At 38.1% G+C, this 18,575-nt stretch overlaps 1 protein-coding gene across 1 annotated transcript; it reads left to right on the forward strand.

Moving 5' to 3' along the window:
* The first annotated feature begins 1,233 nt into the window (after window positions 1-1,233).
* On the forward strand, window positions 1,234-15,518 carry LOC121385573 (otolin-1-like). The gene is made up of 4 exons (XM_041516307.1): window positions 1,234-1,581; window positions 8,613-9,225; window positions 12,083-12,146; window positions 13,009-15,518. Exons 1-3 carry the CDS (start codon window positions 1,498-1,500, stop codon window positions 12,139-12,141), a joined length of 756 nt encoding a protein of 251 aa, XP_041372241.1. The 5' UTR covers window positions 1,234-1,497; the 3' UTR covers window positions 12,142-12,146; window positions 13,009-15,518.
* Window positions 15,519-18,575: the final 3,057 nt, after the last annotated feature.

An 18,575-nucleotide genomic window follows, 5' to 3' on the forward strand; every position in this document is an offset into this window, starting at 1 on the left:
GCGGTAAAGAGAATATAACAGACCCCTCATGCAGATGTAGTATTTAAAATTGCGCCTAACTTCCTTCTAAAAGTGCGCACCTATTCTCGTTCGCTTAATCGTACGGGACTTTTCAAATTCCATAGCACCATACCACCCTCCGCCTGTTACCGGCTACGGTCGGACTGCATGTTCTCCCTTGCACCTGCCAGTACAGGCAGTCCCCCTCGAACCCAACCCACCACTTTCCTGTCCTGAACAGAGGAACCGACCGAGGCCGGCACCTGTGCCCAGGACAGGCGTGCGCTACAACAACTTAAACACTCTGACCTGACCTAATGTAGTATGACCAGCTGTTCGACATCCAATAACCTATGATTAATAAATCAATGTGCTCTATTGGCGTCGTTAAACAAAACAATCTTTTAACTTTTACATTATAAAACGCAAGACAAAGTCTTCATGCCTATTATAAAGTTTGTTTTTGTTTAACATTATCACTAGAGCAAATTCATTTATTAATAAACGGCTATTGGATGTCAATTTTTTTTTCTTCACCTAATAGCAAGGGATCTTTTATATGCATCGTCTCATAGACAGGATAGCACATACCACGGCCTTTGATAATACTAGTCCAGCCCCATGTCTGTTACAGGCGGACTAGAAGGATGTATCATTCCGAGGGGTGGCAGTCCGCATATATATTTCCTGGGACTAGTTACGACCGTCTAGAAGTTCCCTTTGACTCCACATTGTGCAGATACGATTTTGGTTGCAATGGCGCTTTTATTGTCGAATAAAATATACTAAATTGACATTTTTGCTGGCCATCCCCAATTATCAAATATGCCTACGCTTGAGCTACCTTCTACTATGAATAATAACAAAACGTTATCACAAACTAAATTTCAGCAAATTTATCCTTTGTTTTCTTAGTGATATAAGTGAATTGGTGCGGCACCATGGGGACAATTGTTTAATACAAGTGTGACAGTGTCAAGTGTACGGCTGTGAGAACAAAGCACCAAAGACCTTCTACAGTACATATTATCTCCTACCCTCCAAATAGCTTGTCACATTTCTTGTCAATATTAAATTAATAATATTATTTTTTGTATTTGTATATAATGATTACATCCCCCCCACCCCCCCCACCCACCTCTTTTGACATTTCACTTGAACGAATCGTCCGTCGTACTTAGTGTATCTAGCGAAGCGAACATTTATTTACTATTGACAATTTATCGGCATCACACAAGAGAGAATGCCATTGGAAGGTTTTAGAATTCTCAAGTCCACTTTTTCCTACTCTGTTATGACTTGTCATGTAGTAGGCAGTAGGCGACGAATTCAAGCGATTCGTTCAAATTGGCGTAACGGCGGACTCTCCATTTAAGCCAATGATACGCCTTATAGGGTATTGGTGTGGGTGGGTGCTGTATATAATAGAGATGCGACGAGTTCTATAAACGGTTTCATTTCGTATTGCAGGCGGTCGCATTCGTCAAAGGATCGACAATGTTTTATCGACTGTTGACCGGCGTGTGCTGCATGGCAGTGTGCGTACAAGTGATTTGCAGCGCAGCCATGAAAGAAATGAAAGTAAGTATTCCAAAAGTGACTTTTATTGTCAATGTTAATGTTAAAAATTTAATTATGATGATGATTATGTTTTTTTAATTATATTAGTTAGGGTTTTTAAAGTGTTTTTTAGTGGGTTTTTTCGTGTGTTTTTTTTTTTTATTATTATTTTTTTTTTTTCGTGTGTGTGTGTTTGGTTGTTTTTGTTTCTTGTTTCTTTTTTTCTTTTTTTCTTTTTTTTTTCTTTTTGTTTTGAGAGGAGGGGGGGGGGGGAGGGGACTTTGCATTTAACATTATCAAAACAAAACTGTTATTAGATTTGTGACATTTTCTTTCACATTGTTCAGCTCATGCTTTTTTTTCAATCAGAAACTTATTAAAATATCTGTTTGTCTGTTTCTTTCATTCATTCATTGTTCTTTGATTCTCAGTGTCTGTCTTTTTGTGTCTTTTTCGTTTGATCTCTTTATTATATTTCGTATGATATATTAGCCGTTATATTTATATGCCAGTAATATCCTACATTACTCAAGGGACACCGTAATTTGTTTTAAGACACATTCAGGTAAATATTTTGTTACGTCCGCACTTTTATTTTCCTTTTTTTTGTTCTTGTTTGTTTTGCTTGATATAAAATTTGTACTTAAAATGCAAAGTGAAATTGTTTGCTTCCGTTAGTAGATTAGAATGTACTTAACGTATCTTTTGAAGTTCAGAAACATCTAGAAATAGAATGACTGCATTCTTTGATGGATGTTATTACATAATCAAATGTTTACCGTACTAAATTACGCTATATATGCATTAAAAAATTGTTTAGAGGTAAATGCATTTTGTTGTGAAACAATGTTCTAAAAATACTTAAGAGTTACGTCAATGTAGGTTTTCGTTTTTTTTGTTAATTTTATTTCATTTTTTGCTTATTTATACAATACACCAAAGATCGTGTTTATTTTTATTCCTTTGTGAGTTTGCCTCTTGAAAACATACTTTGTGTATATGTAAGGCTAAGCAAACTCGATCGATAAGCAACTGAAAACGTCAACGATAGGAACCGTAAATAACAAATACATCTATATATGCTTGTTATACACTAATCAGCAGGTACGTAATCTTACTAAATTTGTACTTTTCAGTTTAATGTGTTTGCTATATCTGGGCTCTCTGTTCAGTAATCAGGCACGGCAGAGCGGGGCTGCTGGGTGGGAGGGGAGGGGGAGCTAACCCCCGCCCCCAATAATTCTGAATCTAAAATATTATTGGTAGTAAACCTTAAGGCAGGACATTGAATTTTAGGACATCTAGTTTTCAACTTTTTAACTTTTTACGGAGAAGTATACCCCCCGAACCAACAAGAATATTTGCTTTGCGCCATCGATCTCAGTCAGTCCCCCCCCCCCCCCCCCGCAATGTCTGCTTGTTTCCGACGTGCCTGGTAATGGCTAACTTATAGTGAGAAAGAACTTGTTGTATTGATATATCGAGTTTGACACAGCTTAATGCTCCTAAGATGTGGTGGGTATTCAGGGCCGTCGCTAGCTAAACAAATAAATCCGGAAAAAATTATAGAAACTTAAAGAAAACTCTCATCTTAACTGTTTAAGGAGTTTTAGACTATTAGCTATTCAGTTGCCCCGGGCTCCCATTATTGTAGGGGTGCAGGCAAGCTTTTGCCTGAATTTAACGAAAATGCCCCAATCTGAATAATAACATTTATTCATATTAGCATTACTATCAACAAGCTGCGGTATGGCCCAAACGAGTCTTCGAGAGCTTGGATAATTATGTCTCAGTATTTATCCACTACGGCAGCGGGATTGAGATGTCGCTTGAGGTGCTTTTGTCGCAGGATCGAACCACTTCGGTGGATTCATTCACCTGATTGGGGGTTTTCTCATTCCAGCCAGTGCACCACAACTGGTCAAAGGCCGTGGTTTGTGCTTTTCTGTCTGTTGGAAAGTGCATAGAAAAGATCTCTCGCTCCCTTAGGAAAAAATGTAGCAGGTTTACTCTGATGACTACGAGTCAGAATTACCAAATGTTTGACATCCAAAGCTGATGATTAATTAATCAATGTGCTCCAGTAGTGTCGTCAAACAAAACAAACTTTAACTTTAATTGGGCAATTAGAATTAAGGCTAGTAGGTATTGAGTTCGTAACCTGGTACAAACTTTAGCGTTATGGCCTAGAAGAGCCTACGAGAACTCAAATAGTTCTGGTCCAGTGTTTACCCGCTGCGAGGAGTATTTATATTTATAACACGCCAGGCCTTTTAAACCGTTTCCGATTGTTCTGATCGTATCCCCTCTTTCAATCTACACTGCCAACAGTGTACTTTGTACTTACCCAATGTCGCTTTTCGCACGGATCTTTTTTTTTTGAGCTCAGGTCCAGCGGACTACCGCACACACATCGTGCTTAATAGTGTATGCTAAGATGAATTCCGTAAATACAACCCCAATGGACGCCGCCATCTTTGTCACTCAACATAGAAGTGGCTATACGCACGGAAGGAAGGACGGAAGGAAATGTTTTATTTAACGACACACTCAACACATTTTATTTACGGATATATGGCGTCAGACATATGGTTAAGGACCATACAGAAACCCGCTATCGCCACTTCATTGGCTACTCTTATCGATTAGCAACAAGGAATCTTTTGTATGCACCATCCCATAGACAGGATAGCACATACCACCGCCTTTGATGTACCTGTCGTGGTACACTGGCTGGAGCGAGAAACAGCCCAATGGGCCCACTGGCGGGGATCGATCCCAAACCGACCGCGCATCAAGCGAGCGCTGTACTATACGCACGGTGGCGGCTAATAAGAGCTGGCTTCGCGGTCCTATTTTGGGAGAAAGCCTAGAGTAAGGTCACCACACCTCATTTAAAAGGTATCCGGCTCTCTGTGGTGTCGTGGTTAAGCCATCGGACATATGGCTGGTAGGTACTGGGTTCGCAGCCCGGTACCGGCATCCACTCAGAGCGATTTTTAACGACACAGAGCGATTTTTAACGACTCAGTGGGTAGGCGTAAGACCACTACACCTTCTTCACTCACACTAACCACTAGCAGCTAACCCACTGTCCTGGATAGACAGCCCATATAGCTGAGGTGTGTTGCCAGAACAGCGTGCTTGAACCTTAATTGGATATAAGCACGAAAATAAGTCGAAATGAAATAAACGTTTCCCTGCTAAGCAAACCGGCCTCGGTAGCGTCGTGGTTAGGCCATCGGTCTACAGGCTGGTAGGTACTGGGTTCGGATCCCAGTCGAGGCATGGGATTTTTAATCCATATACCGACTCCAAACCCTGAGTGAGTGTTCCGCAAGGCTCAATGGGTAGGTGTAAACCACTTGCACCGACCAGTGATCCATAACTGGTCCAACAAAGGCCATGGTTTGTGCTATCCTGCCTGTGGGAAGCGCAAACAAAAAAAATCCCTTGCTGCTAATCGGAAAGAGTAGCCCATGTAGTGGCGACAGCGGGTTTCCTCTCAAAATCTGTGTGGTCCTCAATCATGTGTCTGACGCCATATAACCGTAAATAAAATGTGTTGAGTGCGTCGTTAAATAAAACATTTCCTTCCTTCCCTGCTAAGCACGCCGCTTACATCTGGTAATATCTTTGTTTAATAAGAATTCATTCTAAGCCTCGTTCTATGTATGGATTTGATTTTGTTTCTTTCTGTTAAAGGAACATTCCTGAGTTTGCTGCATTGTAAGATGTTTCCCACTAATAAATTATTCCTATGATTAAACTTACGTATTAAATATATTTTCGTGTTTAGAATATCAGTGTATGTATATTCAATGTGTTTTTGGTCGTCTTAATATTTGTAAGAAGCCCAAACTGGATTGTGTCTTCAAATAATTTTGTACGTATGAAAAAATTATATTTTAGGAAATAAAATGAAATCAGATTTTTCGTATTTTAAAGGGACATTACTGAGTTTGTGCATTGTAAGATGTTTCCGACTAATAAAATATTTCTACGATTAAAGGGACATTCCTGAGTTTGCTGCATTGTAAGATGTTTCCGACTAATAAAATATTTCCACAATTAAACTTACATATTAAATATATTTTCTTGTTTAGAATATTAGTGTCTGTATATTCAATGTGTTTCTGGTCGTCTTAATGTTTGTAAAAACCCAAGCTAGATTTTGTCTTCAAATAATGTCGAACGTACGAAACATATATTTTAGGAAATAAAATGAAATTTAACCTAGTACAAATATTAGAACGATCAGAAACACGTTTAATATACAGCCACTAATATTTTATGCAGAGAAATGTATTTGATATGTAATTACAATCGTTAAAAGTCTTTGCTAGTCGATAACATCTATAAAATTGCAGCGAACTCAGGAATGTCCCTTTAATAAGAATTCACTCTAAGCCTCGTTCTATGTATGGATTTGATTTTGTTTCTTTCTATTAATAAGCTACTTCGATTCCAACAATAGTCGTACACAATAGTCGTACATAAAGCGAAACCGTTATATTAGAGTAAAAAGTAAAGTTTGTTTTATTTAACGACGCCACTAGAGCACATTGATTTTTTTATCTTATCATCGACTATTGGACGTCAAACATATGGTCATTCTGACACTGTTTTTAGAGGAAACCCGCTGTCGCCACATAGGCTACTCTTTTTACGACAGGCAGCAAGGGATCTTTTATTTGCGCTTCCCACAGGCAGGATAGCACAAACCATGGCCTTTGTTGAACCAGTTATGGATCACTGGTCGGTGCAAGTGGTTTACACCTACCCATTGAGCCTTGCGGAACACTCACTCAGGGTTTGGAGTCGGTATCTGGATTAAAAATCCCATGCCTCGACTGGGATCCGAACCCAGTCCCTACCAGCCTGTAGACCGATGGCCGAAACACATTGAATATACAGACACTGATATTCTAAACCAGAAAATATATTTAATATGCAACTTTAATCGTAAAAATATTTTATTAGTCGGAAACATCTTTCAATGCAGCAAACTCAGGAATGTCCCTTTAATGTGATATTTATAACGCAAATAAAACATTTATTTCAGATCAGTGACCCATACGTTGCTACATACACATGCAAAATGTCACCCGCACTGATATAATGTCATTTATGTCGGCGTACTTTCATTACAAAGGTTATGGAACTAATGGAGGGATTTTCCTTTTACCCATTTAGATCAAACTGACAAGCACAACCTTCAAAGGAGTTTCATGTTACGTATGACCGTCAGACTTATTACTTAATGTGTTATCAATATTTATTAATATGCAATTGTGTATGGGAATTTTCTGTTGGCATTTTCTTTTTATCTGCAAGTAATCTTTTAAACGTTTTTTCCCTGGTTAAAAGAAAATGTTAAAACGACATTTCTAATGCACATTTTAAGGGCATATAGTTTAAACGTTGGAATAAAAAAAGATATATTTTATTATCGATTATATGGTGAGATAAAAAAAAAAACATGTCTGAGCAGGGTTAAAACCTTTCTGCACGGCTAGCTGAAGTTGAATGGCTTCGAAACCTCTGAACATAATTCAGATGTAAAATTTACTTTGATGTTTGCAGCTTTTAACCGCACTTGTCTCTCAGAAACATGTCAAATGATATAAAAAGGCCGTTTAAAGATAGAGGCTTAAAGCTCTTTGTTTTGTTTAACGACACCACTAGAGCATATTGATTTTATTAATCACAGGCTATTGAATATTAAACATTTGGTAATTTTAACATATAGTCTTAGAGAGGAAACTCGCTACATTTTTGTTTTCATTAGTAGCAAGGGATTTTTTATATATGCACCATCCAACATACAGGTTAGCACATACCACAACCTTTGATATACCAGTCGTGGTGCACTGGAACGAGAAATAGCCCAATGGGCCCACCGATCGATCCCAAACGGACCGCGCATCAAGCGAGCGCTTTACCACTGGGCTACGTCCCGCCCCTTGGGATAGAGGCGATCTAAAAGTTTGAATAAACATCTGCATGCTTCCTAAGTTCAGCATGCTTCATGCTTCCTAAGTTCAGCATGCTTCCTAAGTTCTGCATGCTTCCTAAGTTCTGCATGCTTCCTGCTTCCTAAGTTCAGCATGGTTCCTAAGTTCTGCATGCTTCATGCTTCCTAAGTTCAGCATGCTTCCTAAGTTCTGCATGCTTCCTAAGTTCAGCATGGTTCCTAAGTTCTGCATGCTTCCTGCTTCCTAAGTTCAGCATGCTTCCTAAGTTCAGCATGATTCCTGTTTCCTAAGTTCAGCATGCTTCCTAAGTTCTGCATGCTTCATGCTTCCTAAGTTCAGCATGCTTCCTAAGTTCTGCATGCTTCCTAAGTTCAGCATGGTTCCTAAGTTCTGCATGCTTCAAAATTTCTGCTTGCTTCCTAACTTCTGCATGCTTCCTACGTTCAGCATGCTTTGCTATCTGTTGTGTGCACAGCCCAATACAGCAGATATATTTGACACAAACTGAAAATGTACTTTTATATCTAACCCGTAATAAAACAAAAACAGGCAAACCAACTAACTGGCTTGCAAATAGGCTAAAAGTTTGGTAGGTGATTACGTACCGGTAAATATGTAGACAGGTAAGTATGTAAATACGTAGGTATGTATGCATGTTTTAAAGTAGAAACATGGGTAGGTAGGTAGGTAGGTAGGTAGGTAGGTAGGTAGGTAGGTAGGTAGGAGGAAGGAAGGAAATATAACTTGACAGATAAAAAGGAGGCAGATACATAAAAATAAACAACAATTAAAGATCTGAAAATAGATAAATAAACAAAACAACTAACATACAGACATACAAATACAAATACATAAACAAAAACAACAACACAAACCCCCAACAAACCACACACACACACACACACACATATATATATGACTGTCAAGATGGGCATAAAATCTTTACAGTCCCAAAACCTAATAGGATTCCATCTTAACAATTGTAAACAAGTTACAATTAATATTTTCGTTTCTGTTTTTAATCAACTAATGAATAAACGAATGAATGAATAAAATATCAAAACTGTTTTGCAGGCCCAGAACAAGGAATTGGTACAGACGCCAGACTCGGCGGTGGAACCCAAGCAGTCTAACAACCAACTGGAACAGCACAGCACCTACAATTCTGACCTTGACCCTGAGTTCGACAGGTGGCTTTTCAAGTACCTAAACACACACATTCCGTCCAAAGCACTCAGTCGGATTACGACAGACAAACGATTCGGTTTTATGGGAAGCAGAGGCAAGAAAAGCAGTTACGGATTTATGGGAAGCAGAGGCAAGAAAAGGGGTTACGGTTTTATGGGCAGCAGAGGCAAGAAAAGGGGACACGGTTTTATGGGAAGCAGAGGCAAGAAAAGCAGTTACGGTTTTATGGGAAGCAGAGGCAAGAAAAGCAGTTACGGTTTTATGGGAAGCAGAGGCAAGAAAAGCAGTTACGGCTTTATGGGCAGCAGAGGCAAGAAAAGGGGTTACGGCTTCATGGGCAGCAGAGGCAAGAAAAGGGGTTACGGCTTCATGGGCAGCAGAGGCAAGAAGAGCAATGACGACCTAACAGACTTTGAAGATGAGGAAAGTTTTGGCACTGATATCACGGGGAACACGTTTGGATTGAACACACTGACAGATGGATATCAAGACGAATCAGGTACGCAACATTATTATTAAGAAGATTATGTTAGATCCTTTATTGTATTCAGGGCCGTACATGAGTGGGGGAGGGGGTGTGGTAGCAAAACAAGAACATGGCTTATTACTATAATAGTGGCGGGATTTAGCTGAGTCAGTGTAGTGCTCGCTTGAGGTGCTTGCGTCGAAGGATCGAACCGCCTCTGTGGATCCATTCAGCTGTTTGTTTCTTTCTTGTTCCAACCAGTGCACCAAAACTTGGCAAAGGCTGTGGTATGTGTTTTCCTGTCTGTGGGAAAGTGCGTATAAAAGATCCCATGCTGCATTAGAAAAAATGTAGCGGGTTTCCTCTGATGACTACGAGTCAGAATTACCACATGTTTAACATCCAATAGCCGATGATTATTTAATCGATTTGCTAACGACACGTTAAAAAAACAACTTTTTATTACTATAATAGTTAAAGTTAAAGTTTGTATTTGGTTAATGACACCACTGGAGCACATCGATTTATTAATAATTGGCTATTGGATGTCAGGCATTTGATAATTTTTTATATATATTCTTAGAGAGAAAACCCGATGCATTTTTTTTCCATTAGCAGCAAGGGTTCGCAGCCCGGTACCGGCTCCAGCTCCTACACAGAGCGAGTTTTTTAACGAATCATAGGTAGGTGTAAGGCCACTACACCCTCTTCTCTCTGACTAACCACTAACAATTAACGACTAACCCACTGTCCTGAACACACAACCCCGATAGCTGATGTGTGTGCCCAGGACAGCGTGCTTGAACCTTAATTGGATATAAGCACAAAAATATGTTGAATGAATGAATAAAAACGAGTAGCCCATGAAGTGGCAGCAGAGAGTTTCATGTCAAATTATCTGCGTGGTCCCTGACCATCAGTCCGACGCCATACAAGTGTTCTGTGCGTCATTCAATAAAACATTTCTTCCTTACTCCGTTTATAGAGCTTCCGTAGGCATTTCGTACAGTACGGGGCGAGACATAACCCAGCGGTAATGCGTTCGTTTAATGCGCGGTCGGTTTGGGATCGATCGCCGTCGGTGGGCCCATTGGGCTATTTCTCGTTAGAGCCATCGCACCACGATTGGTATATCAAAGACCGTGGTATGTGCTATCCTGTCTATGGGATGGTGCATTTAAAGTATCCGTTGCTGCTGATCGAAAAGTGTAGCCCATGAAGTGGCGACAGCGGGTTTCCTCTCTCAATATATGTGTTATACTTAACCATATGTCCGACGTCATATAACCGTATATAAAATGTGTGGAGTGGTCGTTAAATAAAACGTTTCATTCATTTTTCTTCCATCCGTACTGTATTTGACAGCACAGTTCGTCGCATAAAGATAAAGGAAGAGAACGAGAGATTCCTTAACGTCATCACAGCATAGTTCTAAATTATGACTATTTGGCGACTTATGAAAAAAAAGTTAGTTTGTTTTGTTTAAAAGCACCCCTAGAAAACATTGATTTATTAATTACCGGTTACTGGATGTCAAACATTATTTTGGTAAATTTGACATATAGTCTTAGAGAGGAAACCCGCTACATCTTTCCTTTAAGAGCAAGGGTTCTTTTGTATGCTCAATCCCACAGACAGGATAGTAATTACCACGACCTTTGTTACACCAGTCGTGGAGCATTGGCTTGGACAAGAAATAGCCCACTAGGCCCACGTCTCGCCCCTGGTGACTTACGAATACCCGCTAATGCCACAGATGTTATCGAAAATCAGCAAAGGACCCTTTAGGTATAATCTTAAACATGCAATCATGGCCTTTTGATGTATCGGTCATCGGACAATATATGACGTGGGGAAAATATAAATATTAATAAGAAAACCCCAAATGAAACGCAACACAACGCAACACAACACAATATAACACAACAAAACTCGGGTGCATCGCGTGGGATAGACCGTACGACTCTTCACACCTCAGGCTACCTGGGGCGAGACGTGGTACAGTGGTAAAACGCTCGGTCTAGGATCAATCCCGGGCCGGGATACCTATTGAGCTATCTCTAGTTCCAGCCAGTGCACCACGACTGGTATATCAAATGCCTTGGCATGTGTTATCCTATCTGTGGGATGGTGCATATAAAAAATCCCTTGCTAAAAATGGAACGATGTAGCGGATATCCTCGCTAAGACTATATGTCAGAATTACCAAATGTTTGACATCCAATAGCCTATGATTAATAAATTAATGTGCTCTAGTGGTGTCGTTAAACAAAACAAACTCGGGCGATCGCTCTAGTAATGAGCTTCACCCCACTGTCCAATAGCCTATGATTAATAAATCAATGTGCTTTAGTGGTGTCGTTAAACAAAACGAACCTTTTAACTGTACAACAAATGAGATTTGTAACTGACGATCATAATTTTCTTGAACACCTGATATCATCGTCGTTGCAACAGGATTGATGAGTACCTGTCGTCAAATATGTGTTTATTCCAATGTACTCTGTCCTGTGCTAGTTTTGATTTAGCAAATCTAATCTGGGAGTGGCAGTCCTCTTTTAGCGCTGCAGGAAGCATGTTTTGTCCAGTAAAGGATCTCCTCGGGAGTGGCTGTCCTCCTATAGACGAGACACTAGACAGAGATTCTCGGAATGAACCACTCTTTTGCCAAAACACCCATTCGACTCTGGATAGTACACAGATACGGTTTTTCGTTGTTGTTTACATCAAACGTCTGTGTTTACCACATTCTGCTTGTCATGCTGTTCTATAATCGCGTCGTTGTCGTGGGACGTTTTATGCGTTTTTGTTTTGTTGTTTGCTGGTATTTTTGTTCTTTTGTTTGTTATTATTGTATATGTTTGTAAAACAAAAATGGTTTTGTTTCCAGGTTACACGTCCAATGACAAACGGGCACCACACTTTGGTTTTCATGGAGTCAGAGGATAAAAGAGGTAAACAGCCTTTAACATTTCTTGTTTTGTTCCCGACAAAAGACTGTGATATGTACTGTCTTGTCTGTGGTAAAGCACATATAAACATCTCTTACTGTTAAAGACACCATTACCAAATGTTTAACGTTCAAAAGCCGATGATTAATTATTCAATGTGCTTTTGTTGTGCCGCGAAACACGACGAACATTTAATGACAGATACTATGGTTGAGCAAGTGAGTAACTGAGCGAATAAACTTATGAGTGTGTGAGTGCATGAGTGAGTCCGCCAGTAAGTGAGTAAATATACGAGTAAGAACGACGGTAAAATAAAATAAAATTGCTAATTTTTCAAATCACATACTTGATAACTGTGCAAATTAGATATAAATTAATTGAGGTCACGGCACTATGTTTATTGACATTTAGTCAAACGTACTACGGTGACAAACAACCCCCCCCCCTCCCAAACAAAAAAGCACTAGTTTATTTGTAAGTAAGAACATCCCAAATGACGTCATTTTCATTCATAAAAACACCGCGTCACATATTCTTACGTAATTTAAATATCGAGTAATGGCTAACTGAAATGAAACTTGCGAACACAAGTTGTATTAAGCTTGAAATTATATGATACAGAGATTATATATCATATATATATATATATGTATCATATATTAGGAATAAAAATAAATAAATAAATAAATAAGTGACTGGATGAATAAACGATGGAATAAACTATTTGGTATTGAATCGATGGATGGAAAGATGGACGAACGAACGAACAAATTAATGAATATATATACATATCAAATCGTTTGCTCCTGTTATGACACCGAGTTCTGAAAAATATCATTGAAATATTTTGTTTTTCTTTTCATAGACGGAAACGGACACTGCATCCACGACTTCGACCAAACTACAGTATGAATACGTAATGATGATAATGATGATGAAGACGACGATGATGATGGTGATGACGACGTTAGTGACGGTGAAAACTAACGAGACTCCTTGCAACCCAATTTTGGAAACATAATTTCAAAATAAAACGAGGACGTTGCTCGCCATGACAACAGAAGAAACCACACCCACAACATCTACAATATAATGGCACTGTAGTGACGTACGTATTCTGTATTTTCCATCGGAAGAAGAAGAAAAAAAGAAGAACATTAAAACAACTAAATACTTTCACTTATCACCAACAATAATGTGTGTGTATTTAGTTTTATTTGCATGCTTCGGGACAGAACAAACTTAAAATTGAAGAAGACAAAGAACATTAATTAAAACAGCTAAATACTTTCACTTATCACCAACAATAATGTCTGTGTATTTAGTTTTATTTGCATGCTTCAGGACAGAACAAACTTAAAATTGAAGAAAAGAAAAACAAAATTAAAACAGCTAATACTTTCACTTATTACCAACAATAATGTGTGTGTATTTAGTTTTATTTGCATGCTTCAGGACAGAACAAACTTAAAATTGAAGAAGACAAAGAACATTAATTAAAACAGCTAAATACTTTCACTTATCACTAACAACAATGTGTGTGTATTTAGTTTTATTTGCATGCAACGGGACATAAGAAACTTAAAATTGAAGAAAAAGAATTTAAAAAAACCCATTAGAACAGCTAAATAATTTCACTTATCACAAACAATAATGTGTGTGTATTTAGTTTTATTTGCATGCTTCAGGACAGAACAAACTTAAAATTGAAGAAAAGAAAAACAAAATTAAAACAGCTAATACTTTCACTTATTACCAACAATAATGTGTGTGTATTTAGTTTTATTTGCATGCTTCAGGACAGAACAAACTTAAAATTGAAGAAGACAAAGAACATTAATTAAAACAGCTAAATACTTTCACTTATCACTAACAACAATGTGTGTGTATTTAGTTTTATTTGCATGCAACGAGACATAAGAAACTTAAAATTGAAGAAAAAGAATTTTAAAAAAACATTAGAACAGCTAAATAATTTCACTTATCACAAACAATAATGTGTGTGTATTTAATTTTATTTGCATGCCTTGTGGCACGACATATTTAAAATTGAAGAATCGACTTCACAAGACTTCAGTCATATGACTTTGTTTGTGTTTATAACTGTTTTCAGACCTTCGGTTTTTTAATTGTATTTAAATAGCGTACTTATGGAATAAAAAGTAGTGTGGTGGACATATCCCAGTGAAGACTTATACTCTGTATAATGTGACATCCTATTACAGTCGTTCTTTCTCTTTGATACATAGTCCATGTTATATACTTTACAATATCTCCTCTGCTGCAGTCGAACATTGTGTATTAATACCCATGTTAGGATTGAAGGGATCGAGGTGTACGGAACAAATACATTGTTTATTTTGGTCATTAACATGTGATATCGGCTAGGTTATTCTAGACACTACTCTAAAGGAAATAACTAACACTGATCACTATTTACATTTTTAGTCCCGCCCCCCCCCCCCCCCCCCCCCCAATATTGGCTTAAAATGATTGTCCGCGGCTAGATTGTTAATTTGCTGCCGAACACAAAAGGCAAAATGCCACGCAAAAACAAGCAATCGATTTCATCACTCAAAATCAACAATCCAATTCTCTAATGGACTTGCGAACAGTGGCCCCTCGCATATTAAGGACATAATAAATACAAACCATATTCCGCAAAGGTGCGTTGTGTTACATTATACTTCTAAAACACCTATGTATGATTAAACCATAGGACATTTCAGGACTGTTATTGAACATGATTATTATAATTGGAAAAAAATGCAAAAGAAATCTTAATGAAATAAATAGTATTGTAGATACGGCATTCTAGAACTGATCCAGAGAGTTTGACATCCAATAGCGGATGATTAATAAATCAATATGCTCTAGCGGTGTCGTTAAACAAAACAATCTTCTTTTTATCCAGCAAAACGAAAAGTAGCATATCTTACACATCCTTTGTAAATTGAAATCGTCCTCAACATATCTTGGAGATCACTTCTGAGACTTGTGATTGGCTGTTCTGAGGTCATAACCCATGTGTCCTGGGTAACCATAAACGGATGACGTCATGTTATTGCATCATTTATATCTATTACGTCATTAACGTCTAAATCACCCCCCCCCCCCCCCCCTCCGTTAAACTACATTAAAAATGCCTTTTTAATGGCGTGTAAGACAAAGAACAATACACTGATGCCCGTTGGAGTCCATTTATCTTCTTACGACTCGTGGTTCACAACAGTGTCTAACGCGCTTTCGCTCGTTAGATACTGTTGGAAAATAATCGTCAGATATTCATTCATTCAGTTCAGCTTATTTTCATGTTATACCTAATGAAGGTTCAAGCACGCTGTCCTGGGCACACACCTCAGCTATCTGGGCTGTCTGTCCAGGACAGTGGGTTAGGGGTTAGTTGTTACTAGTTAGTGAGAGAGAGAAGAAGGTGTAGTGGCCTACACCTACCCATTGAGTCGTTAAAACTAGCTCTGGGTGGAAGCCGACACCGGGCTGCGAACCCAGTACCTACCAGACTTATGTTCGATGGCTTAACCATGACACCACCGAGGCCGGTGTTATAAGATAAATCGTCTACCAACGGGTACTCGTGCATCATTCACTATAGCACGGTTTTGGTATGCATTTCGTGGATCAATGTCGTTATTTGTGGCACTAGTATAGGTGGAGAAGACACATTGTTTTTTCTAACCAGAGAGACAATGGAATCTGTGAAATCGAATAGCAAATCGGAGAACAAAAGGAAAGCAATTAGTCCACTGATACATGAATGAAATCAGTAGAACACTGAAAACACGGAATACAAATATTATGACATGAGATTTGTATTGATATTTGTGCGCTGGATTTCAACTTTTATCAGAGATATCAATCTGATATTTAACCCCTGAAAAGATTTCCTTTCTTTTTGTACTTTCATCTTTGTCATATTCCGTCTACAAAGAGGATTCATTACACTTGATTTGAATCTACCTGCACGTGGTTAAACAAATGGTTCTGTACTTTGAAACTGATATACGTATTGATCCAAGTTAAATAACTAAAAGCTAATTTACAATGAGGTGGATTTTTTTTTTTAACGCTCTGTTAGCTTAATGCAACTCTATGGATCTTTCTCTTTCCTCTCAGAAATTAGCTTTTCAGTTCAGTTTTCTTTTATAGATGTCACGATGCACAATTCATGAACCGTGGAATTCATTGTCCCAGTAGTTAGTTAACCTGAAACAGGTATATAGGTTTCCTCTCTCTCGAGAACGCGCATAATGAGTGAATTAATGTCCTTCAGGTTTCTAGGTCACAATAAATAGTTTATTTGAAGCAAGAAAACAAATGATGTGTAATGTTATAGCTCGTATCTTTCAGAAACGTGTTCGCACGATTAAGGAGGCGTACTCCATGTTTGCACCTACGCACTTTTTAAGTGTAAGCCTGAAATATTTAAACGTGCTTACATCCACACGATTCGAACATGCTAATTTTCAATGTAAATTGGTTTTCGCGTTCATTTAAAAAAAAAATTTAAGATTCAAACAGGTTATTCTAGACATACACGTTAGTTATTTGAACTGTCTGCCCATGACATAGATTGGGGCATGATGTTCGGCTATTAAACAAAAATAGTTCCAAAGAGAACAGTTACACTGGATGCGATACGATTGTTTTCATTTAAGGTTCAAGCAGATTATTCTGGGAACACAAGTTAGTTATCTGCCTGTTCGGTAATTATAATAAAATAGTTCCAAAGAGAGTAGTTACACTGGATGGGATACGATGCGTATGTTTTCAAACCGTTCGCTGTCAACCGCAATGCAATAACTGATTCTGAAAATACTTATCAAATGTGACGCTTTAATATTCAACAAATTACATCAAAATATATTCTATTACATAGTCAAATGATCTCACATTAAACGAAACAGAAAGGTGTCTTTCTACAAGACCGATTCATTTTTGTTTAGTGTATGGCAATTTAGATGCTCCTTTGATTGATACAAGAAATATATATATATATATATAACACTGATAAACATGATGCATATATACTTATAAATATGTTTGAAACTCAACGCTTCTTTTAATAAGTTTGATATAAAAAATATATAGGAAATAGATTCACAGTTGTGGGTGTAAGGTAAATGGTGTAAACGCTTCTAATGCATGTGGCTGCCGCAATATACGTCATAGCAGGACCGCACACACGCGTCCCATCTAGTGTGAACGAGCCCTTATTGTTGTTTGTAGTTTGTCATAAGAGACGTCGGTGCAGAGGGCTAATAGCTCATTCACACTGTATGACTGCGGTTCAGGCCTTATGATCTCATTGGAAATAGGGTATTTTAATTTTTGGAGCTGCACCGCTAGCACAGTGTGAATGAACTCTTACATGTTGCCCACAATATCGTAACGAATAGCTGTGACCAATAGTGGCATCCGAACTCATAACACACCAGACTTACAGCCTACAACTGTTTCAGATTATACATTATGGGTATTTTAATTTAATTTATTTTTTGCTTTATTACTACTACCACTACTACTACTACTACTACTACTACTACTACTACTATTATTATTATGAATTTTTTTTATCCATGCATTCATTCATTCATTAATTGACTCATTTCAACTTATTTTCGTACTTATATCCAAGTAAGGTTCAAGGACGCTGTTCTGGGCACACACCTCCGCTATCTGGACTGTATGCCCAGGACAATGGGGTAGTGGTTAGGGAGTGAGAAGTCGGTGTAGTGGTATTTCTTCTACACATTGAGTTGTTAAACACGCTCTGGGCGGGGGCCGGTACCGGGCTGCGAACCCAGTACCTACCAGCCTTATACCCCGATGGCTTAACCACGACACCACTGAAGGAAGAGAAGGGGGGGGGGGGGTAAGGTGAGCGATCAATCACTACTCTATAAAGCTTGTTTTCTGAACTTAATAAATTCATTAAAACAATTATTACGTTATAACTGATAATTGCTTTGAAAATTATTCACCTTTTACTCTCAAGACTAAAATGTAAGGAAGTGGTTTATCAGTCTCGTGAATTTGCTGACTCGTCATACAAAAAAACCAATAGACGAAACAGCCAGAATCGATATTAAAAACATATCTCTGTACGAGTTTGTTCCGTTGGGTGTTTAAGTTTAACTGGCCTATCTCGTCAGCGCCCACCAACACGTTTGTTTATTTATTTATTTATGTTTATATTTATTATTATTATTATTATTATTATTATTATTATTATTATTATTATCTCAGATACGAGTTATTTGAAAATTAGCTCAGCAGCTCCAAATGTGGTACTAAAAACAAAACACATGTTTAAAAAAGAAACGAGCTTTAAAACAAATGGTTTTTTGACCCAATACAGATTTCACTGGCAGAGATTGCACAATGTACATTTTGTATAAAAAATAAAAGTAA

This window comes from Gigantopelta aegis, chromosome 11 (genome assembly GCF_016097555.1).
Source record: "Gigantopelta aegis isolate Gae_Host chromosome 11, Gae_host_genome, whole genome shotgun sequence".
NCBI lineage: Eukaryota > Metazoa > Mollusca > Gastropoda > Neomphalida > Peltospiridae > Gigantopelta > Gigantopelta aegis.

Coding starts and splice junctions, on each gene's coding strand:
- LOC121385573 (XM_041516307.1), top strand. CDS start 1,498: ATGTTTTATCGACTGTTGACCGGCGTGTGCTGCATGGCAGTGTGCGTA. Junction 1,582..8,612: donor CAGCCATGAAAGAAATGAAA/GTAAGTATTCCA, acceptor ACTGTTTTGCAG/GCCCAGAACAAGGAATTGGT. Junction 9,226..12,082: donor TGGATATCAAGACGAATCAG/GTACGCAACATT, acceptor TTTTGTTTCCAG/GTTACACGTCCAATGACAAA.